The 26,268-nt window shown below is 43.7% G+C and overlaps 1 protein-coding gene and 1 long non-coding RNA gene across 2 annotated transcripts; one reads left to right on the top strand and one right to left on the bottom strand.

The window, feature by feature from the left end:
* Positions 1-1,485: 1,485 nt before the first annotated feature.
* LOC108243226 (myosin-4) lies at positions 1,486-15,126 on the bottom strand. The gene is made up of 40 exons (XM_037978719.1): positions 15,056-15,126; positions 14,767-14,983; positions 14,105-14,248; positions 13,305-13,461; positions 13,209-13,236; positions 12,999-13,133; positions 12,858-12,966; positions 12,722-12,785; positions 12,547-12,645; positions 12,371-12,474; positions 12,152-12,290; positions 11,956-12,074; positions 11,554-11,703; positions 11,311-11,481; positions 10,932-11,238; positions 10,753-10,829; positions 10,575-10,662; positions 10,388-10,505; positions 10,193-10,316; positions 9,980-10,116; positions 9,088-9,343; positions 8,772-9,014; positions 8,510-8,686; positions 8,295-8,440; positions 7,317-7,407; positions 6,739-7,128; positions 6,006-6,132; positions 5,806-5,924; positions 5,536-5,732; positions 5,280-5,463; positions 4,443-4,608; positions 4,237-4,361; positions 3,862-4,170; positions 3,585-3,788; positions 2,951-3,076; positions 2,669-2,839; positions 2,480-2,584; positions 2,313-2,408; positions 2,103-2,234; positions 1,486-1,854 (listed from the first exon to the last, which is right to left on the bottom strand). The coding sequence occupies exons 2-40, from the start codon at positions 14,968-14,970 to the stop codon at positions 1,834-1,836; spliced, it is 5,859 nt and encodes a 1,952-aa protein (XP_037834647.1). The 5' UTR covers positions 14,971-14,983; positions 15,056-15,126; the 3' UTR covers positions 1,486-1,833.
* A 2,837-nt stretch (positions 15,127-17,963) lies between these two features.
* Positions 17,964-22,884, top strand: LOC112450965. The gene is made up of 3 exons (XR_003039693.2): positions 17,964-18,238; positions 21,864-21,942; positions 22,396-22,884. It is a non-coding gene; the product is annotated as an uncharacterized LOC112450965 (long non-coding RNA).
* The last annotated feature ends 3,384 nt before the right edge of the window (positions 22,885-26,268 follow it).

The following is a 26,268-nucleotide window of genomic DNA, read 5'->3' as shown; positions in this document are numbered from 1 at the left end:
ATAAGAGTCTGTGTTGTGACTGACTCTCAGCTACTACCACACCAAATATCAGGTCAGTGTCTGTAGAATTAACTGTTATAGACATTTTGGTGTTTTTAAAATCAGCTAACTATGGCAGCCATCTTGATCTGGGTTCGCTCCAAACATTAATCAGTCATAGATGTAGATCCGGTCATTGTTTCCTGAAAGTTTCATTAAAATTTATCCGGTGGTTTATGAGATATTTTGCTGACAGACACACAAACGTCCTTCCACCTTCCAACACTTTCAGAGCTGACAAACCTCCACATTCTGCCACACGGGGGGACATTTTTACCGTATCAGCTCAGATTTACCATTAGAGCCCATTAAGCTGCGTTTGCTTCAGCCACTTTCACCCGGTAAGAACTGAGTGCGTTCAGGATTGATCTGCTGCGCCTCAGGGCTCCACCAGCACCTCCTACAGCCGGCCCGTTTGTGGGCAGATCAATGGTGCTGTCAGTCCAAACCCGGGACTCTATAGGTGCTGCTGTTCTTGCAGCTTCGGTGCACAAATGATAGATTAGTCTGCTCGGAGTGCAGGATTTAATCCCCGTTCAGCGAGATGTCCCACGGGAGCCGAGCACCACAAGAAAACAGAAAAAATGATCTTTTTTTAATGTTTCTGTGCCAACAGAGTTTAATGCTGACTTTTTGTTTGTTCTGTGGGTTTGATGGAGCTTTGCTCTGAGGCCATCCATCCATCCATCCATCCATCCATCCATGCATCCATCCATCCATCCATGCATCCATCCATCCATCCATCCATGCATCCATCCATCCATCCATGCATCCATCCATGCATCCATCCTTCCATCCATCCATCTATCCATCCATCCATCCATCCATGCATCCATGCATCCATCCATCCATGCATCCATCCATCCATGCATCCATGCATCCATCCATCCATGCATCCATCCATCCATGCATCCATGCATCTATGCATCCATCCATCCAACTACCTTCACCTAAGACCAGGTTGTGAGACCAACAGCTTCAGCAGAGATCCTCAGACCTTCAATTTAAAAGGAGGGACTCCAAGGATAAATTTCAGTCACTCCAGTGAGTCCTGGGTCTGAAACGCCTCCCTTTCTTACCCAGAAACCCTCAGTTGGCTCCGTTTGATGCAGAGGAGAAAACTCTGCACTCCAGAGGTCCTCGTCTTATCTTTGATGGGGAGTTCAGACATTCTGCAGAAGAAGGTGTTCGCTCCCAGTTGTCCAGGAAACGTGAACAAAACAGCTCCTGTTGGCCTCGTTAGGAAGCGTTTCCCAAGTGATAAAGACCCTAATGATCACAGAATGGAGGGGTGGGCCACCTCAACGACCTTAGTGGTTTGATTGTTATAACAGTGATTTATAAGCCTGGAAGTCCCAACTAACGATCAGAGCTGAAGAGGCCTTTCAGATGAGAGCTGAGACCCCCCAGTCCCAAAGTACCCCCTCACAGGACACCCCTGTCTGAGGCCGGGAGGAGGAAATAAGGAAATAAATCTCTTTTAAAGTTCTCTTTTATTTGAATATTTTAAGATTTTATTGAGTTAAGGCAACATACATCCACTATCACACAAAATGCCAAGAATTACTTTTTAAAGTCACAATGTGTCAAATTTAAAGAGTTGTCGCAGTTTGGTGCCTTTTAGTGGTAGAAAATAACATTACAGTTTTTCTACAACAAGGATAGGATTTGAAATTCTTTCTTTACATAAACTAATACACAAAGTGACTTTAAAAAAGAGGTTAAGAGTATGTTGCAGACTACCTCAAAATCAAACCCAGCAGATATTTCTGTCTCTGCAGCAGCCAGTCCTGATTACTCTCCGCTGTCTTTCGCCTGTAAATGAAGAAAGATATAATTTATTACAGTTCACTTATAAGAATGCATATACAGATCTGTCTGTAGATCCCCCTCAGCGTGGTGTAGGTCGTTTATTTGTGTAAATATAGTTTTTAAACACTGCAAGTTCCATATCAGCAACCTGTTAATATGTAGTGCATTTAAAAAGTATTCCTTTATAAGCTGATATCTCCAGCCAGGTGACTGCAGACATGTTTATGGGATGTATCAGAGGAGAAACACACCTTGCTCATGTCTCGACTTTTTATTTTCATTTTATTGATCTGGGACTCGGCGATGTCGGCTCGCTCCTCGGCCTCCTCCAGCTCGTGCTGCACCTTCCTCAGTTTGGTCAGGTGAGTGTTGGCCTGCTGCTCCTGTCGGAAACCAAATAAACGATGAATAAAAGTCACAAAGATAACTTCAGCTGATGTTTGAGAATGAAAGCTCCTCACCGCCTCCTCAGCCTGACGCTTGTAGGCTTTAACTTTTAGTTGGAGTTTGTTCACGAGCTCCTGCAGCCTCATCAGGTTCTTCCTGTCCTCCTCGGACTGTGAGTGGGAACAGAAGAAGAATCAGGGATCTTCTTCTCTTGAGTTAACTGAATATTTGAGGTTCTTACCTGATAGGTGAGCTCTTTAATCCTGCGCTCCAGTTTGCGCACACCTTTCACAGACTCAACCCCGTGTTTTTGTTCTGCTTCCAGCTCGTTCTCCAGCTCCCTCACCTGCAACAAAGACCAGAGACCAAACGTCTAAAGGCCTTTGGAATGACTGAGAACAGAACCAGAGATCCAGGCGGGATAATTCACCCTCGCTTCCAGCTTCTGCAGCTGCTTCTTGCCGCCTTTCAGGGCCAGGTTCTCGGCCTCGTCCAGACGCTGCTGCAGGTCCTTCACGGTGGCCTCCAGGTTCTTCTTCATCCTCTCCAGGTGAGCGCTGGTGTCCTGCTCTTTCTTCAACTCCTCTGCCATCATGGCAGCCTGAAAGATGGAGTCAAGCTGCAAACTGTCCACACTAAACACGGAGATTTCCTGCTGTGTCTGCACCTCCTGAGATAAGTTTCAGTTTTATAAACCTTGAATTCCACTCACATCAGTGATGGCCTTTTTGGCTTTCTCCTCAGCGTTTCTCGCCGCCTGGACGCTGTCGTCCATCTCGCCCTGAACGTGAGACAGATCCGCCTCCAGCTTCTTCCGGCTGTTGAGCAGGCTGGTGTTCTGGAGCCAGTCGTTGGTTTGACAACAGAGAGCAGAAACATGTTGATTACGGCGTTTCTTTACAGAAATGCTAAAGCCAGGATCTCACTGGGCTGCGACTGCTGGAGACCAGCTGGAGACTCATCTCGAGCTATCCTCTGCAGAGTGTTTGAGACCGGTGAGCCGTGTGCACGGATTATTTTCATGTGCACGGCTTGCAAAACTGTATTGTTGGCCATGCACATTATTTTGTTGCCCACTTTGCACCCACCCCCATATTTATGATTTAATCTGCTGGAGAATCGTATTTATCATCATCAGGGTGGTATTTAGACCTCATCATTCAGGACTGTAGCCTCAGATGTTTTCTGCAGATGTCAAAACACCTCGAGGCAAGTTGGAGACTCTCTGAAGCCAACTTTAGTGTTGTCACAAATGCAAGGTAACTAAACGTCAGCGTAAAATGAGATGGAAGAGTCTGAGTTTCTCTGGGCCTGAAGTGTGACGTGTAAACCTGCAGGATCTGAACCTGTGAATGCAGCAGCTGAACCCTCTCGCTGGCGTCCAGCAGCTCCTGCTCGGCTAGCTTCCGGCTCCTCTCAGTCTGCTCCAGAGCCTCTCGGATCTCCTCCACCTCGGCCTGCAGGAGGTTATTTCTGCGCTCAGTCATGGCGACCTGCTCCTTCAGGTCATCGTTGCTCCTCAAGACATCGTCGAGGTGGATCTGAACCTCCTAAAGTTATTAAAAGGAAGCATTTAGGTTTATAAAACCATCTCTTCTTGTTTGCAGCGATCAGACGACCCACCTTCAGCTGAACCTGAACGTTCCTCAGCTGTTTCTGAGCTTCGGCTGCCTGCCTGTTGGCATGGCTCAGCTGGACCTCTATCTCATTCAGGTCTCCCTCCATCTTCTTCTTCACTCTCAGGGCATCGTTTCTGCTCCGGACCTCAGCGTCCAAATTACTCTGCATGGTGTCGACGACTCGCTGGCTGTTCCTCTTCAGCTGCTCGATCTCCTCGTCCTTCTCAGATATCTTCTTGTCCACCTCAGACTTCACCTGGTTCAGCTCCAGCTGGACCCTCAGGATTTTGGATTCCTCGTGCTCCAGGGAGGCCTGGGAGAAATGGATCACAAACAGAGATGGAAGAAATTACGATGATTTTATTTTTCTTCTACATACCTCTGCTTCCTCCAGAGCTGCCTGGGCCTCCAACTTCTCCTGCTCAGCCTGTTTCTTGGACTTTTCCAGCTCGTGGATGGATTTGCTTGTCTCTCCCAGCTGCTCAGTGAGATCCATTATTTCCACTGGGATGAAAAAGGAAATTTAATTATCTTCTGTAACCACAGACAAATCCTCTTAATGCTTCAGAAACAGCTTTGACCCACGTTGCAGATTTTTATTCTCTCGTTTTAGAGTCTCAAGCTGTTCCAGACATTCCTCGAAGGCATTCTTCATCTTGAAGTTCTCCGTTCCCAAAGAGCGGACCTCCTTTAGAGCCGACTCCAGCTCTGCTTGGCCCTCCTCGTATTTCTGTTTCCACTCTGACACTACCTGAAGGTAAAAGACAAACTCTGATGGTTAAATTCTTATTGAATAGGTTTGGAAATGTTTCCTCACATTACTTAGTTTTTATTGTGGAGTATTTAGAAATGAAGCACAAAGAGGATCCTAATAAATAAAAACTAATTAATATATTTTCACTTAGCTTCATCCTAAAATCTTGACAAAAAGGATAAGTTTGCAGAACATGTAGTTAAATGACTCTATTCTTCTTCTTTATAAGAAGTTAACAAGAATTTCTTGATGAAAGGTGTTTGACGTAAAAAGCTCTTCAAGTCTCGATTTCTGCAGCTTATTCTTATTCACTTGACTCCTCTCCACCCTTTTCTTCTTCAGATGGTTGTTTAAAGTCTGTGATCATCTCTCATGTTGTACAGCAGTGTGGTCCACTCCTGGTCCTTGAGGACCACTGTCCCTCCTTAACGAGTTTCTGCAGAACTCCAGAGGTAATTCAATCATTAAATCAGGAGTGTTGATGCAGGGAAACAACTAAAACAGACAAGACGGTGGCCCTGGAGGGCCAGGATTAGACACAACAACTGGAGAGAAGGACTGAAATAAGTTTTTATTATTATAAATATAAACTTCTTCGCTTCTTTTGTCAGTTTTTCTGTGTTAGGAGTTTATAAGATAATGAAACGTCTCAGGGTGTTTTGTTCAACCTTGTCAAAGTTCCTCTGCTTCTTGTCCAAAGCAGAAGCAGCAGAGTTGGACCTCTCCATGTCCATCATCAGGTCCTCCACTTCTCCCTGCAGCCGCTGTTTGGTTTTCTCCAGAGAGGAACACTTCGAGTTCACGGCCTCCACGGCTTCTTCTGCGTCCTGCAGCCGCAGAGCTAACTTCTTCCTGCAGGAGAACGTGTGCTGAGTCACAGCCTTCCCCAACACATCTGCGTGTCATGAAGCCACATGTTCCTACTTGGCCTCCTCGAGCTCCTCGGTCCGCTGGATGGCGTCGGTCTCGTATTTGGTTCTCCACTGAGCGACCTCACTGTTGGCCTTGGACAGGCAGCGGAGCAGCTCAGCTTTGGCTTCCTGTTCTTCCTCGTACTGCTCTCTGAGGAGCTCGCAGTCGTGACGAGAGGACTGCAAACCGTGAGCCAGGGCGTTTTTAGCCTTAGCAGAAGGAAAGCAGACATTTAAAGCTTTAAACTTCTCCCAGATGTGTGTGTGCTTCCTCAGACCTCACCTTCACCTCCTCTTCATGAAGTCGTTTCAGCTCCTCGATCTGCTGAATGAAGGCTTGCTTCGCTCGGGTCAGCTGGGACATTAGGGACTCCTTTTCTTCCAGCTGGCGAGCCATCTCAGCTGCAAGGTCAGTTCACAAACAAATCTGTGAGAATATTGAACTTTTGCAGGATTATTCAGGTGGGATGAAAAGATCTTCACCGTTTTCTGTCGTCAGCCGAGCTTTCTGACTCGACAGATCGTTTATGAGTCTCAGACGCTCGTCCTCTTTGCTTTTCACCTCGCTCAGCTGATCTTCAAGCGAATGGCACATCTTCTCCAAGTTAATCTTAAGTTTGAAAAACAAGAAAGGTTACTTATCTGGTGACATGGAGCAGAACATTAAACATTAATGTGAGTATCTCACTGGGTTGTGAGAGAAAATAGACTTATCCGAGGAAAGTTTGGGCCAAAATTTGCAGAAAGTACGCATAAATTTCACACCATTGCTACATTTGGATGACATTTTAATGACAAAACTGTTAATTTTAGACGTGCTATAGTAGCTAGAATGTCATACAGCAATGGTGCAACAGGTAAGCGTGACAGTTAAGAAATGTGGACAGTATGAAGACTGTCCTCGGACCTCTGAGGAGAAGAAGTGCAGAAGCTGCTGGAGGAGGTCCAGCCTGCAGGTCTCCTTCCTGCTGCAGCGAACAAGAATGTCCAGTTTTCAGTTTTCAGTGTCGTCTCCAATCAGTCCCGATTTAGTCTCAGAAGTCCCCAACCCCTCACAAAGTTGTCTCACACTGTCTGATTCACAGAAACTGAATTGAGATGGATTTACGACTAGTTCAAGCTCTGAGACTCACAGGAACCCTCTCGAACAGTTTGGAGCCTCCCTCGTCCCAACAGTCTCGGCCCAGTGAGATACAGGTTGGGTTTGGTCACCCACCTTAGCCTTGGCCATGGTCTCCATGTTGCTGGACAAGTCGTCCAGCTCCAGCCGCAGCTCGCTCTTCTCCTTCTCCAGTTTCTGCTTGACCCTCTGGACGTTATCGAGCTGTTCTCCCATCTCAGCCACGCTGTCAGCGTGCTTCTTGCGCAGAGCAGCGGACGTCCCTTCGTGCTGCAGAGACGACTCCTCCAGCTCCCTGCGTAGTTTCAGGAACTCGGCCTCTCGCTTCTTGTTCATCTCCACCTGAGCGGCCGTGGCTCCTCCGGCCTCCTCCAGCCTCTCGGTGATCTCCTCCAGCTCTCTGGACAAATCAGACCTCTGCTTCTCCACTTTGGCTCGAGATGAGCGCTCAGACTCAATTTCTTCCTCCAGCTCCTCGATTCTGGCCTGTTTGGAATGAGTGAGTTGCATTAATTACCTGAAGAATTACAGAGGCAAAGTCAAGTTCCTGCATATGAAACATCATTATTATTTAAAAAAAGCTTCAAGGTTATAAAACCAGGTCGGTCAAACTTGATGCCCTTGATTCTAGGAGGAGATGATGTCCAGTTCTTGTTTCACGGTGTCCTCCTCACCTGGAGCTCTTTTATCTTCTTCTGAAGTTGAGCACTGAGCACCTGCTCGTCTTCAATCTTCGCCTGCAGTTGTGACAGCTCGAAGTCTTTCCTGTCGAAGGAAGCAAAGCTCGTTGATCCAGCTGTGCGGCTGCTGCTGTGAAGCTTTGCAGGCGTGAAAACAATAAACTTACATTTCAAGATTTCTAACAGAGAAGTGAGGCTGCGCTCTACAAGATTAAATTAGCACCTGGTCAGGAATCGTAAGCTATTCTGAATTCATTGGGTTTTATATTTTGACACAGATTAGAGCGTTTTACCTGCATGAAATTAAAAATAAAGCTGTAAAAACTGAAGAGCAGATGTTTTTAACGGCATCAACACTTCTGAGCTGCAGACTCAGTTTCCTGAAGAATAATTATCAGGAAAATAAAACTATTATCTAACCCTACCTATTATTTATTAAAAGGTCAGGTAATGTTCTTGTGACTGATGATTAAAACTAACTGAACTTTTAATTTTGGTCTTTTATTGGACACAGCATGAAATGAACTGGATTTGTGTCGTTTTTAAATAATTTTAGTAGAATTTTATCATCTGGGACACAAAAAAAGCTTCTTTTTATACTTGATGTTAATAATATCTAATTATTTTTATTTCAGTATGAAGATTTGCTGCTGTGTCTCTTTTTATACCTTATTTTATGTATTATCCCTCTAACTTTGGTAAATTTCATAAAACAGGTTCAGTTACGTTTTAACTGCCTCTCTTTAGGAAAAGTGAAATTTTCTGCTCTTTGTGGAACAAATGTCTTTAAATTAGGACACATCTTAAAACTCAGCTGGTTTGGTCAATAAAAGCAGATCAAACATAAGTTTTGTTCGATAAAGTGACTCATTTTAAATGTCTGACATGAAGAAAACTGATGATTGGTTTAAACTCATGAATGCATCATTTAAAGGCAGCCTTCATCCCAAACCCGAAACATTTCCTCCTTACTTCTTCAGCTTCTCATCCAGCTGCTGCTTCTCGTTCTCCAGATCCATGATGGACTCCTGGCCCAGTTTCAGGTCCCCCTCCAGCTTCCTCTTGGCTCTCTCCAGGTCCATGCGGACCTTCTTCTCCTGTTCCAGTGACCCTTCCAGCTGAGATGATCGACTCTGTTATTTACAGTCGCATCTCGCGTCCATCTGTTTGTGCTCTCAGGGACTCACCTCGTCGACCTGCTGCTCCAGTTTGGTTTTAGCTTTGGTCAGAGAGTTTATTTTGTCCTCCTCTGACTGCAGGTCGTCCAGCAGCTGCTGATGAGCTTCCTGCAGAGATTTCTTCTCCTTGGACAGTTTGGAGATGCTTTCCTCTTGACTCAAGATCTCCTCAGTCAGGTTTTTCACCTAAAGTCGTGGTTTAAAGAGTTTTTAAACACAATAAAACATTTGTTCTCCAACAGCTCGATGCAGGAAAAGTTTATCGGCTCACCTTGTTTTCCACAGCATGTTTCTCCTTCTCCACTTTGGCCAAAGTGAGCTCCAAGTCATCGATGTCCCGCTTCAGTTCGGCGCACTCGTCCTCCAGTTTTCTCTTCTTGGCAGTCAGCTCAGCGTTCACCTCCTCCTCGTCCTCCAGTCTCTCTACCACCTCCTTCAGTTTGGCCTCCAGCTGGATTTTACTCTTGATGAGACCTTCGCATCTCTCCTCCGCATCCAACAGGTTGTCAGCTTCCTGAAATCAGCTTTTTGAACCAATCAGGTTCCATGAAATGAAGTTAGTGCACCGGCGTTACGGTTTAACTTACCGCCTGCACTTGAAGCAGGAGGTCGTTTTTCTCCTGAACGATGGAGACCATCTTCTCCTCCAGCTCCCTCCGCCGGTGCTCTGATTTGGCCAGATCCTCCTTGAGCTTTGTGAAATCCACCTTCATCTGGGCCATCTCCTTCTCAGCCTCCGCGCTCTTCAGGAGAGGCTTCAGCTTGAAGTACAGTTTCATCCACGGCCAGTGCTTCACGTTCATGAAGGAACGGAGGTTATACTGGAGCGTGAAGATGGCCTCTCTGTTGGAGGAAAACATCCGTCTGAGCCAGTGAAGGCTGCTGCTGCTGCTCGTGTTGATACGGAACGTTTTATGACTAAATAAATGTATTTTCAGTAACATTTCTGGACATTTGAAGGGTTAATAAGGTTAACATTGTATATCTGAACAGTTAAAGTTCAGCTTGCTCCAGGTCAATTTGTTCTTCTGCCAAATCGTCTTTTTGCAGATTTAGTCACCACCGAAAGCAGGGTTGACCAATCCTGGTCCTCAGGGCCTCCATCCTGCAGGTTTTACTTGTCTCTCTGCTCCAACACACCTGATTTGAATCAATGGGTGATTAACAGGCTTCTGCAGAACATGAAGAGGTGATTTAACCATGAATCAGGTGTGTTGGAGCAGAGAAACAAGGAAAACCTGCAGGATGGTGGCCCTGAGGACCAGGGTTGGAGACCCCTGATCTAAAGGGAAGCTCTGCCACAGGACACTGCTTCGATGAACCTTACATTATGCCATAAGATGTCATTAAATCTAATAAATAAAACAGCTAATTGACCTCAGCAAACACAGAAATGACTAAAACTCAGTTGTGTCTACAGATGTGAAGCTAAGGTTTCCAGAGTTCACCAAAGGAGCTTAAAAGTGTTAAACATTTTACTTCCTGGCCACCATCTTCTGATACTCGAGGCGGACGAGGTAACCGCGACACAGAGCCTGGGTAGACATGACAACCTGGGCCAGCCGCTCGTCTCTCATCTCCTCCAGCGCCCCCAGCAGGCCGGCTTTAAAGAACACCTGGAATCGATCACAGCCGCTCCGTTAAAGGTCCTCCAGCGGAAAGATTCGGAGCAGCTGGCTGATGAATGCAAACCTTGGTGTGTCCAAACTTGTACTGGGTGTGGTCCACATCGATGGAGTTCAGCAGTTTCTCTGCAGCTTTCTTGTTATCCATGAACTGTCCTTCGGGAACGGCGCTGGCGTTAAGAATCCTGTACCTGGGTTGGGATTTCAGACCTGAATGTAAACGCAGACACGATGAAATGTTTAAAGGTAAAAGTTTATCTACCTCTGCTTAAAGTCCCCGTAGAGGATTCTGCTTGGAAATCCTTTCCTGCAGATCCGGATTCCTTCCAGCACGCCGTTACAGCGAAGCTGGTGGATAACCAGGGGGTTCTCCATAGTGCCTGCATCAGAGAGAGAATTATTTCTGGCCTTTTTATTCTGGTAAATATATATATTTAATCAGAAAGTACCGGGTGTTTTGGTCTCGTTTGGTATCAAGCAGCGCACAAAGTGAGGATGAGTTGTCCTCAGGTTGGTCATGAGCTTCCCAAGGTTCTCCTGATGGTAAAATTGGTCTAAGTTATCAGCTTTCTTTGCTCTAATATTCTTCAAAAAGTTCTGATTAATGCAAATAGTTTGAACATTTACCCTGAACAGAGCTGACACCGTTTGGAAAGATGCTCCCTTCTTCTTTGATCCCTTTTTACTTCCTCCTCCAGGCGCCTCTGCAATGAAAACAGATTTTACCCACAACAAAAAAGATATATAAGTTTCCTTTTATTTAAAACCAACAACAAACAAAAACATTGATCGTAAAACCAACCCACCGTCCGTTCCAGAGTAGCTCGCGTAAAGAATGGCCAGTATTTTGTTCGAAGACTTCTGGTAAAGCTGGACCACCGACTCGTTGAGCGGGTCTTTGTTCTTCACTAACCAGCCGGTGATGTTGTAGTCCACGTTGCCAGCGTAGTGCACCAGCGTGAAGTGGGCCTCGGGCTTCCCTTTCACCACTTTGGGCTTCAGGAAGCAGCTGTTCTTGCCGAGATGTTGGTCGTACAGTTTGTTTTTGAAGGAAACGTCCGTGGATTTGGGGAACATGCACTCTTCTTCTAGGATGGAGAAGATTCCCATCGGCTTGGAGACAAACCAAACTATTAGCAACACGTTCACACATTGTCCGGTCCGACAGGTCAGATCTGGAGTTACCTTCTCAATGAGCTCGATGCAGGCTGCCAGATCCATCCCGAAGTCGATGAACTCCCACTCGATCCCTTCCTTCTTGTACTCCTCTTGTTCCAGGACGAACATGTGATGGTTGAAAAACTGCTGCAGCTTTTCGTTGGTGAAATTGATGCAAAGCTGCTCCATGCTGTTGTACTAAACACAACACATAAAGTTTTTATTTCTTTAAACTCCTGAGAAATCTACAGATGGATCTCAAAGACCTACATCGAAAATCTCAAAGCCAGCGATGTCCAGAACTCCGATGAAATGCTGTCTGGGTTGTTTGGTGTCGAGCTGCTGGTTGATCCGTACAACCATCCACAGAAACATCTTCTCGTACACAGATTTCGCGAGGGCACCGATGGAGTTGTACACCTGGAAAGATTAACAGTTTGAGGAATAAAAAAACCTAAAACAAATAAATAAAAACTGAAACTACTGAAAGCGACACAAACCAACTGCATGTTGAAGTAAAAGTGCTTCAAGCAAACAAATATGTTGCTGAAAGATAATTAAAACCTCAATTAAGGATTCAGGATTCAACAATCAGTTATATAGAAGAATAAGGGAACTCTTGAGAATAATACATGTTTTGGAGGGAAATATAAATCTTCGAGATAATTTTACCTGCTGAACATTTTGTCCTTTGGTAACAAACTCGTTTCCAACCTTCACTCTGGGATAACAGAGGTTTTTCAGCAGATCAGCAGAATTCAGGCCCATCAGATATGCAGCTTTATCAGCCTCTGCAAACAAACAAAAGCCATCTTTCTATTTCTCTTTCCTTTAAACTCCATCCCAGGTGCCTGTTGACCGTCCTCACCCTCGGTGCCGTCAGGCTCTGCCTGCTCCTCCCGCTGCTTCTGCTTGAACTTCATGTTCCCATAATGCATCACAGCTCCGGTCAGCTTATAGGCAGATGTTTTCTCCTCAGCTGAGAAGCCCAGAATATCAAAAGCCTCCTGTGTTTAAAGGATAAAACACCAGAAGCCACACTTTGATTGGGACACTCTGACTTCACGCTCGTACAGGACGAACTCACATCTGTCGCCACCAGCTCCTCGGCGTCGTTGATGCTTGTAACGCTGATTTCCCCCTGACTGATGAAGGCGAAGTCAAAGGGGTTGGTGGTGATGAGCAGCATATCTGAGGAAAGGAGAATCTAGTTACAAGTCTTACTTTGATGACATTAAGCTGGGCATCTAAGCGCAGGTTTACCGATGAGTTCAGGCTTCTTGTTGCAGGTGAGCTGATAGAAGATGTGATAGCTTCGCTCCGCTGCCAGCTGGAACGTCACTCTGGATTTCTCCAGCAGATCTTGCAGGAAACAAAAAGCTAAAGTTAAGACATTTTGTTGTGCAGAAGCCTGATTCACCTTTCAGTAAGAACTTACATGTTTCTATGTCTGCAGATGCCAGTTTTCCAGTCGCACCAAAGTGTATTCTGATAAACTTACCCTGTAATTAAAAACGTCATTGTGGTTTAAAGAGTCCAGGTTCATTAGAGGGAAGTCTTCAGGTCGAACTCACGAAGCGAGACGAGTTGTCGTTCCTCACAGTCTTGGCGTTCCCAAAAGCTTCCAGCAGCGGGTTGGCCTGGATGATCTGATCCTCCAGAGTCCCCTGAAGAAGAACCGACCTGTAAATCTCACTCAACCCGCTTCCAAAAACACAAACGACCGACTCTGCCAGCTCACCTTCATTTTGCTGTTGGCATCTTTTTTCTTGTCTGTGGGAACCGCGATTGTTGCAAAATACTGAATGACCCGTTTGGTGTTGACGGTTTTACCAGCGCCGGATTCTCCACTGAGGGGAAAAAACCCAGAAACATTCCTGATTCAGGTCGATTTCACAAACACAACAAACTTGCACGAAACTTACGTGATGAGGATGGACTGATTCTCCCGATCTGAGGACAGAGAAGAGCTGAGTCAGATGGAGCTAAAACAGAAAACGGGCTTTTCGCCGCGGCCGTACCGGTGAGCATGAACTGGTAAGCGTTGTCAGACAGGGCGAAGATGTGAGGAGGGACCTCCATCCTCTTCTTCCCTCTGTAGGCTTTGACCACCTCTGGGTTGTAGACCGGCAGCCATTTGTACGGGTTAACGGTGACGCAGAAGAGTCCAGAGTAGGTCTGCGTGGAAAACACGGCCGCGTGTCATCATTTAGCCTTAGCTGTCGAGGTTTTGGGTTTATCTGCAGACATTTTGAGCCTCTCTCTCTAATCATACTTGTTTTAATTTAAGTGGGTGGTCAGTTTTATGTTCATTAGCTTCATGCAGGTTAATTATCACTTCTTCAGCTGATTACTTTGTTTAATTTCATTTGGAGCCATTTTGTGTCTCAGCTGCTGGTATTATTTGGTTATTTTTGGTGTACTTTATTTTTAAATCTCATTGGCTATCATTAAAATGTTTTGTGGTGATTTGCTGTTTTAATCATCAACCAAAACCTTCAAATCAGTTTTATTCTAAAGTCCAAAAATATGCTGTGAGGTGGAATGAAGAAGGAAGAGAAGTAAACGTGAAACTTCACTGGTTCAACTTCAGTAATGCTTATGCATGTTTGTTTTTGCAGATAAAATCTTGGGATTATTCTTTATGTTCAGGACACTTTAATCTAAAAACAGAATATCATCCATCATTAAATCCTTATTGACCGTTTTCCATGAATGAGATAATTATCATCAGCATGTCCATCTGCACCAGATAAATAATTCCTTATCAGTAGCGTTTTGTAACAAAGCTCTTTAAACCCCTGCTTCCTGTTGGACTTACGTAGATCATCCACGCTGCGTATCGCTCCTTCAGGTTGAAAAGCACCGCAGGTTCATGGAGGTGCGTCATCATCACCATGTCTTCAATCTTATCGAACTTGGGGGGGTTCATCGGAAACACTTGGTCCTCCCTGACGGTTACGGTCTGTAAAATATACATTTAAACATCCGCGTGAAGTGAAACTAAACATGCTGCTGGACGATGAGAGCTTTAAAGGCTTAAAGTCTGCAGGATGTTGATTTAATTTCTGACAAATCCTCGTTTTAGTTTAATTAGTTTACTGAAACTCACGACAGTTTCAGACCACTGGGGCAACATTTGTCCACTCTGATGACCTCTGATCCACATTTATGACCCTTTATATAACACTGCTGATTGTTGATGACAGCGACTGCAGATAATTGCTCCACAGCCCATAAACATTTCAGGAGTTTCAGGGTTGTTTCCCAGAAAAGGAGGCAGTATTTCAGAGAGCCGAAGTACCTGAAAGTGTCAGGGTGGCTAAGGAGCGTTCCTTATTTACACTTTTTTTAAATTTTATTTTAATATAAGCATTAGATTACACTTCTGGTTGTTTTAGGTTGGCTGCATTTCCATCTTAAATGTGTTGAAAATGTGCTACATGTGTAAAAGGTGTCAGTAATCTCTAAATGAACACTCACTCTGTCATCTATGGTCTTCGCCGTGACTTTGCCGTCTGCTCTGTCCTGGACCTCAGCCTTCACGTATAACTCTTTCTCGTCGCTCACGAAGCACGCCGTCTTGCCGTCAAACGGGCGGTTCTGGGCCTCCGCTCGCTCCTTCTCAGACTTACGGAGGAACTGGGCTGCAGGCCCAAAGATGGCCATTTCCCCGTCGGCGTTCATTTTCCTTTCCCTCCTGGAACAGAATCGCCTCTCTTAGCGCCACATCAGTGATTTCAAACCTTTTTTAAAACACAGTTCTACTCACAGTTACTGCAGCAGAGCAGGGAGTGAAACACTGGACAGGTTGTGCACAGTAGCCTCCGCACAGAGCAGGATTGTCACCCTGCAACAACAAAGCTCCTGACTCTTTATATACCTCACCATTGTCCTTGAAACGCAGCCGTCTTCTTTTACCCGGACAGGAACCGGTAACATCACAGACCAGGACGGATCAGCCGTTAAGCCCAAGACACAGAACAGCTCTAATTAACTTCTGACACCTTTGAGAGGTCAAATCTGAAACTTACTGCCTCTGTTTGTATTTCACTGATGCAGTTTAGAACTGGGTGAGTTGGTTTTATATACAGCAACATCAAATTCAAAAGGGTTAAAAAAGGTTTTTTTATTCCAATCAGCACTAAATAGCTTCTGTAAACTCAGAGTTAAGCAAATTGAAGTAGATTTACTTCAGACTCAGAGTATTTCTGAGTTCTGGTGAGGCTGCAGTTTGTATCTGCGATTCATTTTCAATTAAAATTAAAAGCCGAGCAGCGAAGGAATGCATATCGCCCGCCACCTTTCATGCCAGAGTTTGAACTGATGCCTTTATTCCCGTTTTGGTCAAGCCTTGGAAATAAAACCCTTCGCCTGACAGAATGAGATCTTGCTCATCTACTACCACTCCAGGTTTAAGCTCAATGTCTGTAAAACTGACTGAGTTGTGTCCATTTTTGTGTTTCCGAAGGTCAGCTGGTGGTGGCAGCCATCTTTAATTCAATCCACAGACAGACAAACTCACATTGTGGCTTTAAAAGCCGACAGCTGCTATGAAAGCTAACTGTCAAAGCAAAGAAGCCTTCAACAAATAATAAAAGGCTGTTTTAGGCTAATTTGTTCCTTTATGAAACTCTTGTGGCTGTTTTTGTATTTTTGAGCCAGAGAAACATTTTGTGAACAAAGAAAATTAGACGTAATTTGCTGTTTTTCAGCTTCTTTTGTTTGGAATTTCAAAGAATATGAGCTGTCAGGACAAACAAAGCAAAGAATATTTCTAAACTGTCGTACAAAAAAAATACCGGAGATTGTTATTTCAGATTTCATTCTCGAAATCCTGTCAAATTAAAAGGTAATCTCTGTTATATTTTCTAATAGAGCTGTTATTTATGAGCTAAATATTCCTCTGGAACAGCTCGAGGGTCTCAAACAGCTATTTTGGTGGATGAAGCGGGCGATTAGTGTCCGGAGACGAACCAGCGGACACCCTTTAAACGTGGATTTGAGGAGGATTGATTGTTTCTCTTCTGGAGGATTATTTCTGGCAGCTGCTGCGGAAAGAAAGGCCATCAAAGCTCGAGTTGTTTTAATAAAGAGACCGTGGCAGGCCTCCAGACCAAACAGTCCGGCGTGAAGGAGTGAGGAGTGAATGAGGAGTGCGAGGACGCTCCAACCAATCAGAGCTGGCGCTGAGAAACCCTGTCAGTTGGTGTAATGTCACAGCAAGGTGAAGTGGGACTTTAGGTTACAGACAGACTGCCAACAAAAGTCAAAAATCACCACCGGGATCACAAACCTTTCAAAGCCGGCTCTGAAGTTTTCCATAAAAACTTGATTTTATGTTTATAGTTTTATTCTGGGGCAGCCTGAAGGTTGCAGGACAGAAGGAAGACAGCCGGATAAATTCAGAACGACTCACTTCTGCTGGTGTTAACTCGAGGGGTTTTCTGTTCCACCAAGAACGTTTGTGAAGAAAACTGAAATATTTTAAATCAGATTCCTCTGCAGATGGATCGTAGTTCAAGTTTGGAGGAATCAAATGAGCCAACTGCTCATATAAACTAGAAAAACTACATTTTCTGTGAGCTGAAATCTGCAGAAGAAGCTGAAACTCAGACGCTGAAGCTAAAAGAAGCAGAATGCTAAATGTAGCAAAAGGCTAGCTATAAATAGCAGGATGGTAAAAAAGCTAAAATAACATTAGAAGACAAAAAAGAGCCAGTTTGCTCATTAGGCAGGGAGTCTGAGGTAAAAAGCAGAGGTGGAGAGCGGGCAGGCAGGTGGCAGCTGGGGGGGAATTCCACTCTCAGGTGAGCTGGAAAGGTAAGTTTCAGCAGACTTGACACCAGGAATTTCCCCAGCAGAGGAGAGGAGATAAATGGTGGAACGAGAAGGTTCAACTAAGAGGCTAATAGTTCATCATGTAGGTTTCAACCTCCTGTGGATGAACGCAGCTCCAGGCTGGTCGTAAATCGCAGCACTCGTGATGAGTGGAGCTGCAGGTGTGCCAATCTGCAGCCAGGTGATGCCAGAGGGTGGAGCTGTGGACTGCAGCTCCACCTGAGACAAAAAAATCAACTAAAAGGTAAAAAAATGAAGATTAAGTTTAAAGAAATCCCCTGGAAACTCCAAACATGGAGCATTTAAAAGAAAACAAACACTTCAGGTCAAAAATCAGACCCTGCAGAGGCCTGAATGACTGCAAACAAATTAGATTTAAATAACAAGAATGTTGTTAGTTCCTGCAGAGAAAGAGAGCCTCATAAAGTTCCAGAAAGCCAGAAAATCCTTAAAGTTAGTCTAATTCAAGATGGCTGCTACTGCTAATTGACCATGGCAAACACAAAAATGGCTACGACTCAGTCCGTTTTACAGATATGGAGCTAAAACCTGTCGTGATTCATGTCAAAAACTGAGCGCTAAAAGATTTGTGTTTAAAACTTTGACATCATCAGGTAAAAATCCTTCCTTGGTTTTACTTTAGGCATGAATAAAACGCTTTAACTGACACTTTTCTGTGTTGAAAACTGCCTCCACAGTTTGTCTGCACATCTGCTGAGGCCACGAGTGTCTTCAGTGTCCTGAGAGACACAGACCTCATCTGTTTGCAGCCCGAGCGGGCCAACTCGCAATTTATGCAGAGTCAATTGGATTAACAGAACAGAACAAGCTGGCAGGACAGAAAAGTCCTTGTTGTGTTGCAGTAAATAGGAAACGTGTGCGACAGACTGACAGGCCTCCTCTGCCAAACAAAGACGGACACAAAAAGTCTCTCAGATCAGAACTTCAACACGTCTTTCCTGGGCCAAAGCAGGAAAAAGGCCACTTATTCTGAAAGTAATTGAGCTCGTCTCTGACTGTGACTGCAGACGGTAATGAGATCCCATAATCCTCTCTGTCTTCATTCATGTTTCCAGCAGCTGGTTGACTGACCCGTTCTCAGCATTTCAGCATGGTAGGAACTTTGTTTTAATTTTCTTTTAGGCTGTAAAGACGTGCAGAGCCAAGCTGACAAAACACGTCACGGCTTGTAAGTTCAGTAATGCTTTCAGCAGATCCTCAATCGAAGACAAACAAACATAAACTGAAACTTGCTTTTTTTTACTGCTTAATTGGGGGGATTTTGTAGATCATCTCTTTAATAATCAGTTTGCAACTGTTGACCAAACTGGAATAATATCTCAACTATCTGCCATTAAATCTCCTGCAGACATGCAGAGAATAAATCTGTTGATCTGCTGGAGCAAACTGAGATATTATCATTGCTTTATCCTGCAGGGAGCATTGATTTTATGGTTTACGCTGAAAAACGTTCAGCTTATCTCACTACAAAGACTCTCCTCGGTTAGTTATAGTCATTTGTTTGTTTGCTAATGTTTTTTTTGGTGCCCAAAAAGACTAACTGACCTGACGCCGTTTGAAGGAGGCGTTCCTCAGAGTTAACCTGAACTGTGTTTCCAGAGCAGAAATCCGTCTAATGTTTAAATTTATTTAGTTAAAAGTTTAATTTTAATCAAGGTCAACACCAAAACAATTGTTTCTTTGTTCATTCTAACAAAAGGCTTTCAGAGCTAGTCTATAATTAGGCTTTTCTTTTAAACTACTGATACAAAAACCCACACATTTAAAATAAAAACAATGTTCTGTCAAAGATTGCTCCTGTTCTGTGCTTCGGCTTCACAAAACCTGCTTGTCTGCACTCTCTGCGTCGTTTTTCACATTTTTGTTGAAGTTTTGCGGCGTCACTGCTGCAGCCACAAGGACTCCAGTTTCAGGAGACCCAAACTCAGACAATAAAATGACGTTTCTGACTGAATTATCTGCTGCAGCTCTAAAAGCCACCCTGCCAGGCGGCTGAGGGATGCATCTTCGAACAAACAGATCGTTGCTTTCTTCATGACTCCGTTTGTCCTGATTTTTCCTACGTTTGGTTTGCAGTGACTGAATGTTTCTCTCCACGGCTCCAACAGCAGCTGCTGTTTCAAACCCCAGAAACAAACCATGTGGAAAAAAAGGAGTTTAGCTCTGAACGAACTGCTTCAGTCGGATCAGAGAGGTCCAGGAGGGATCTCACAGATCCAACACGAGAGGAAAGTCGATCCTAGAGCACCCCCCACCCCCCACCCCAGGAGGATCGTAGGGTTTGGGAGAAATATCTTGTAGATCTACGTGTCCAATTTTCCAAAGAGTTTCCATGAAAGATCAGATATTCCTGCCGCCCCGCTCTTTAGCTCGGCTCAGCATGAAATCCCTGAGAAAAGGAGATTATTAGCTGATAAGATCTTATCTTCAAACACTGAGAAGTATTTGATTTTAATCACTTACAGTCATGCTTTTTAGTGCATTTTAATACCTACAATAAAGACATGCTCTCTTTTAGTTTGAAAAGAAAATAAACAAAGATTATTATATATATTTAGAATTATTTAAAGTGATGCACAAATTTTGTTGCATGTATAAATCATCCCATACATACTGTGACATTTATGACGCTACTTTCCCTCAAAATAACAGATTTATTCAAGGATGCATGAGCATCAAAGCCCCCCAGTTACAGTTCTTATGTTATTTTTCCATTTTTGTCTCACATAAATCAAAACGGCTCAATTAGAAAAGTGAAACGTGACTTTAAAGGAGAAAGTTGATGGTTGTTCTGTGTTTCTGCAGAAGGTTTAACACTTTGTGCATGGGGATACTCACCTTGCTGTTCACCTTGAATCTTTTAACCTTGATAAGTTTCTTTTTTCAGGTGGAAAGTTAAACCGGCTAGTGGTCAATTAAAGTTTAATGAGAAGCAGGCTGGTGGGGGATCCTTGGTGGGGCTGTGGAGCTTCTGCTGCCGGGATTTGTGGATGTTTTTCAGACTCTGGTAATTAAAACTGTCAACGCGTAGTTTTCCTTCTTAAGAAAGAAGAGCTTTAATTATTTATTCCATTCATTGTCTGCAAATTGATTCTGAATAATTGCACAAATGAGGAAAAATAAAGTAATGGCCTTAAGTTCACAAGTCAAAGATATTTAATACTAATCTTTGTGGAGACCGTTAGTAGATAACTGGAGCTGCTCGGGGTAAACAGTCAGAGCTGCATCATTAGATCATCTCTGTCTCCCTGCAGGCTGCGGAGCGACGGGCAAACACAACATTAACGGGTTCTAACTTTGTCTGAGCAAACTAATGCTTTTTGGAGGATCCAGACGATGGGACGGGAGGGGAAAGCAGATTGTGGTTCACAAACGACAAAATTAAACAACTAAAATTAATTAAGATGAGCTGAATGGAACCAAACTTTCTGTGGACTGAGGGATCTTCTTCTGTTTTACTCATCCCATAAGCCCACCAGTGTGATATTTATATCGTCTCTGTTGGGTTCTGTAGCTCTCCAAAACCACATATGTTCAGAACAAAAATAAATTAATGTTTTTCTGTCAGAGTTTGTCATTTGTTTGTGTAGATAATTGATATTTGAAGCTGAAGCTGTGCAGCTGTTTGTTTGTGCCTTCTTGCACGCTTGTGTTTTAAACAAAGACTGGAGGTAAATCTGTTAGTTTGTGGACTTTGAGTCAGGATGAAGATGAACACTTGTTATGTTTCAGTGCAGAGAAACATGCATCCTGCTCCTTTTGAATAAAAACCTGCAGGAGGTTGCAGCAATAAACTATAAGTTTTAATAAGCTGCAGCACAAAAGACCTCTGGGGTCACATTTTTGTACAGAAAGACAACATATAGGTCGACTGTTTGTTTGCTGAAAAAAAAGGTCAAATCCTGCAGAAAAGCAGCTATCAGAAGAAAAGAAGGACACATCAGTCGACTCTGTCCACCCACTCTGCCCTGCTGAGGAACATGATACGGCTCTTTTATCATTCTGCCAATAATCTCCCTATTTCTTCATCTCGTCCTCCCACCTCCCCTCAGATGTCTGATTGGACAGCAGCGTCCTGAAGCTCGGCTCCGGCAGAGATCTGAGCGGGCCATGCTCGGCTGCAGATCCCTGCAGATTAAAAACGACTCCTTCTCTTGTGAAGCACGCTGCAGTCATCCCCGGAGCGGCCTGAATAATGTGGCTCCTGGGGGACTGCTGATAAGCTGCAGGAAGCATTTGTCTCTGTTTATTCATTTCTGTTTCGCCGTATGAATAACGCCATTATTTAGGCAGTGAGGGGTGCTGAAAGGGAAAATGGGAGTTTGATGGTAGGAGCAGTTTGTATCCCGTTTACAGCGTTCATCTTTCCTGCAGCTGGGAGCTCGTGGAAATGTTGCAACTCTGCATAAACTGTAACGATGCAGCTGCAGAGTTTTACCTCAACGCTAAACAGGGGAGGGGATTTACTTATCTGTCACTTCGTCACACCAAACATAAGGGTTTGGATCAGCTGCACGGGTTCTGGATCCATCGCTGACAAAACAGCATTTCAGGAACATGATCCACATGACAGAGGAGAAACATCTGAGATCAAAATCTTCAGTGTTTACAAGATTCAATAAAGGTTTTTCAAAAATGATCCAGAACACCAAAACAAGAACGAGAAAACAACAACAAATAAATAATAATGTTAATATAAAACTGATATTTGTTTCTAGAGTTCTGACAGGAAGTCTTCTTCGCCGGGTCAGAGGAACTTTACTTCACCTGAGGGACTGAGAAACAACATGATTACAGGTAAAACCCAGTTTTCCACCTGAAGATCAAGACTTTATGTGATCAGTTGAGTTTATTTATCTGACAGGGAACCAGAGGCAACAGCAGGAAGGATGGTGTGAATTTTCCTTCTAATTAAAATCTTTTTATTTATAAAAATCTCATTTAGTCATCAATATTTAGAGTTATACGGATACGTGAGTTTTTATCAGTCGAGCTGCAGAAATAAACAGAAACATGGGGTTGTTCTTCTTCTTCTGAATAATTTACAGTTCTAGCTTCATGAAGCCAAGTTTCAGTTTGATGATCAGTTATCAGATCATTAACGAACAGATCTGATGATTTTATTTGTTCTGGTAAAGCAGAAGAAGTGCAGAAAGATGGTGACACATGATAAAAATCTACTGAGGCTGTATTTCAGTTGCTGCTGATCTGAGTGGTTCCTTCTGCTCTCACCACCTTTAACTCCATCAGGACTCATTATCATTCCTTCCTCATCATCATCCTCGTCTCATCAGGCCTACGGGTTCGATCCACTTTCATCTGATTATCAGCAGAGAGATCAGAGGTGGAGGGACGTCTCTGTCGGAGAGCTTCTGAGGCTGGAAGGCAGGCGACCTTGGAGAAACATCTGCGCCGATGTTTGAGTGTTTTTACACCTCATTGAAGGAGGAATCCAGGGGAGGCAGGCCAGGCCCCGGCGGGACAAACCCTGGCAGGGACTGGACTCCAGCACACACAGAAAGATGGATCTATTTTTATCCACACGAGCTGGATTTTGTTGGTTTGTTTTGTCAGCAGGAGTCTGAGCTGCATGACAGCGTGTTTCAGAAAGCTGCCTGTCGCTGTCACTTCCTGTTATTAAAGGTGTTGATGCAGAAGCACTGAGGCAGACGTACAACTTCCTGTTTCCAGTTCTGGAGCCGCCGCAGCGTTAGAAAAACTCAACAAATACATCGTGTGAAGATGAACAAGAAATAAAGAAAAAATTAAAAATCGACCTATAGAAAACAGTAGAGCATTATTCATTCGAGTCATAAAATCCTAAACCCGGTCCTGTTGGAGCTCTAAACCCGGTCCTGTTTGGAGCTCTAAACCCGGTCCTGTTTGGAGCTCTAAACCCAGTCCTGAACTTAGGTTTTAATATCTTTAATAGTTTTTGCTTTTAGAGATTAAAATGTATAATTTTTAATTTTTAGATTTTATTTTACTGCAGAACCTCTAAAGCTACTTCATGCAAAGTCATGAAACTTTTATTTCTGCAGAGTATTTTCTTCCTTCCTGTTTACATCTTTGCAGAGCTGTCATGGCGCCGTCCCTTCCTGTCAGCTGAAGCCCCACAGGGACAGCTGGCACAGAAACCTTCTCACCATATGGTGAAACTGAGCCTTATTCTCTCTGCCACACATTTCTGGGCTGTTTTTGGAGGCAGAAACACGAGAAAGACGAGAAAAACAGCACAGAAATGAACAATGGGGGCACTGAGAGGGATAAGAAGATGAGTTTTATTGGATTTTAATTTGTAAGAGTTTATTATAAATGTTCTTTAATTATTTTACAACAGATCAGGCCTCACATTTTTCCACATTAATGAAGTCAATCATTCATCATCTCAGCTCTAATCTTCTTATTCCGGCTCAGTCTGACGTGTTTCTGACATTCCTCCGCTCGGCTAATAGAAGCAAATCCTCCACTTTCTTAACGAGAAGCTCATTACGCTCCGTACAACATGGAGGCAGGAAGCAGATGGTTGTCTTCCTCCTGCTGGCCCGAGGCCCAACGTGAGAGGAAGAACGAGCAGGAGGGCAGTCGGCTGCAGGGAGTCTGTCAGCGTTTAACCAGACAAGAGGGGAAGAGAGGGGGTTTAAACTTCTGCTGTCTGGATGTTAAACAGGATCCACACAAACAAAAAACTGTAGGAGGGAAGCTGAACGCCAACCTGCACAGATATTAACTCCTAACTTTATTTTATATAACAGTTTTTCTTTTATAAAAAACAATAACAATATAAATATAATAACAATAACAATATAACAATATAAAAAACAATAAAGCCTCATATCTTCACCGGTTAGTTAATAAGTTAGTTTGACTCTAATCAAAACACCTGAAGAATCTCTGGGTGGATTTTAATGAAGCTGTCAGAAAGTATAACCACTGGATGCACACTTTTACTGATTCAAGATGGCCGCCACAGTAAATCAGCCTTATCGAACTCATTAATGGCTTCAACACTGTTGATTTTTGAAAACTTGAAAGATCTGTTTGAAACGAGCTGCAGGGCGATCTGCACTCCCTCCTGAAATTCTAGTTTTATCAGTTTTTGTCAGTTAAACTTTGAGTTTTTATTCAAATGAAAAGTCAGACAAGCTTTAGAAGTTTATTGTTTTTTTGCTGAATCTTTCACCTGCTTGGATCAGAAACCCACAAACGTTCGGTTTTCCTGTAAGCGAAGTGATAATCGTCTCTGTCGGCTCAGACCTGGCCTCGGGGCTCACATGTTTACCTCCAGCCGGCCTGCGTTGATATTCAGAGAGCGGACAGCTCATGAATCACCGGCGGCGATGAGGAACCGTGATGGCGCCGGTTGGACCGAGCCAGGGACGTTACCACAGAGCTGTTAGCCCTCCAGGGTCAGACTTATTGTTTTATAAAAAGGAAGGAAGAACAGGAAGTACAGACCTTTGAGATTTTTGTATTTTCTTTTGTTTTCTGCCTTAAAGTGAAGCATCTTTCTCATATCCCCCCCCCCCAAATAATATAAATCTGATCAATACAATTAGTGAAAACATGGAAGCTTTTCAACAAGTTTTAAAGGTTTTTTTTGGTTGTCTGGATTTAGGAATTTGTGATGAATTTTTTAATTTTCATCAAAGAACAGAAAGTTTGTTGTATTTGATTTGAATTTAACTGCAAAGATTGTGACATAAAGTTTCATCATTTACATTTAAAGTATTGAGGAGCTGAAAAATGACACTTTTAAAGCTAAATTTGGCTCTTTTGAAATGAAATGTGTGAGGTTTGTTTTCCAGTATCAGCTGCTTTTTTTATGTTTTTGATTAATTTCCTTTCTGATCATTTAATTTGACAGGTTATCAGTTTACCATCAATTTAAAATGAACACTCGAGCTGTTGTTGTCTTCTAATAATTGTTTTGTTTTTGTTTCTTCAGCCACAGGAAGCAGCACAAAGACGGCTGACGTTCCTCTGAGGAAGTCTGTAATCTCCAAACAGGTGAGGAAAAAAAACTACAACTTTCAGGTTTGTCTTTAGGGTCAAAGGTTAACAAGCAAGGCTTTGTAATAAGACCGCTGGTGTTGTGCTTTTTATAGAGGATTGAATTCTGTGATTTTAACAATTTAAAAGATGAGATTTTTGCTCTTTTAGTTCCTCTGTAATAAAGGATTCACAGTTCAGGTAAAGGGCTGTAACAGTGGTTTAATAAAAGGTGTAATAACTGCGTAATATCATGCCTGAGTGCATCGAGTTCATGAATGTTTGTAAAGTGCAGAAACTGGATGTGTAAAGAAGCTATTTCTCAACTGGAAATAAAAGCTAGATTTATTCTGTAATGTCAATAATAATAGTAATAATGAGGCCAAAAGCTCCATGACAGTTCTGATAATTAACACATAAACATAGATCTTTGGACTCGGGCCCAAAGCTGCAGGATGAGCTGAGAATAATATCATCTGATGCATCAACCTTCGACCTCCGCTCTGCTCAGATTTCCAGTTAACTTGTCTGCAGAAATAATTCAGATCAGAAGAGTTTCTGCTGTTATAAATCTACATTTAAAGAGCTGAAACTGCTGAACGAGCCGCCGTCTGTGGAACCGTTCCCGTGAAGCTCTTTCAGATGACAGCAGCATCTCTGCCCACCGAGCAGGGCCGCTCCCGCAGCTCTGATGAACCTGGGCCAACGCCGACCTCGTGACTAACTCCCAGTTAGACGAGGACATTCTGCATCATGATCACAGAGGAGAGAATCTGAGGACAGACAGCCGGGACATATGGGGGGCTGAGGTTCGGACTCCACGCGTCAGAAAAGGATCCTGGACGGATCCTGGATGAGGCTGTGGCGGTTGGAGCTGCTGGCCGCCATGTTCTGCACGACGAAGGTGAGAACTAAGATGCTGCTTGTTGTTCAGACTTTAGAGCCGTGAAGAGATCAGACGCCATCGCTGCTGCTGAGATGATGATCCATCCATCCATCCATCCATCCACCCATCTATCCACCCACCCATCCACCCATCCATCCATCCATCCATCCACCCATCCATCCATCCATCCATCCATCCATCCATCCATCCACCCATCTATCCACCCACCCATCCACCCATCCATC

This window comes from Kryptolebias marmoratus, linkage group LG12 (assembly GCF_001649575.2).
Source record: "Kryptolebias marmoratus isolate JLee-2015 linkage group LG12, ASM164957v2, whole genome shotgun sequence".
NCBI lineage: Eukaryota > Metazoa > Chordata > Actinopteri > Cyprinodontiformes > Rivulidae > Kryptolebias > Kryptolebias marmoratus.
Note: the sequence above shows the minus strand (reverse complement) of the source record. Positions and strands in the feature narration are given on the sequence as shown.

Bases quoted from the DNA above. Each gene is read 5' to 3' on its own strand.
- LOC108243226 (XM_037978719.1), bottom strand. From the start codon at position 14,970: ATGAACGCCGACGGGGAAATGGCCATCTTTGGGCCTGCAGCCCAGTTC. The intron at 7,129-7,316 runs GTGAGGAGGACA...CATTCCAAACAG, and splicing joins AGAAGATAAAAGAGCTCCAG to GCCAGAATCGAGGAGCTGGA. The intron at 4,171-4,236 runs GTATGTAGAAGA...CATTTCTCCCAG, and splicing joins CAGCTCTGGAGGAAGCAGAG to GCCTCCCTGGAGCACGAGGA.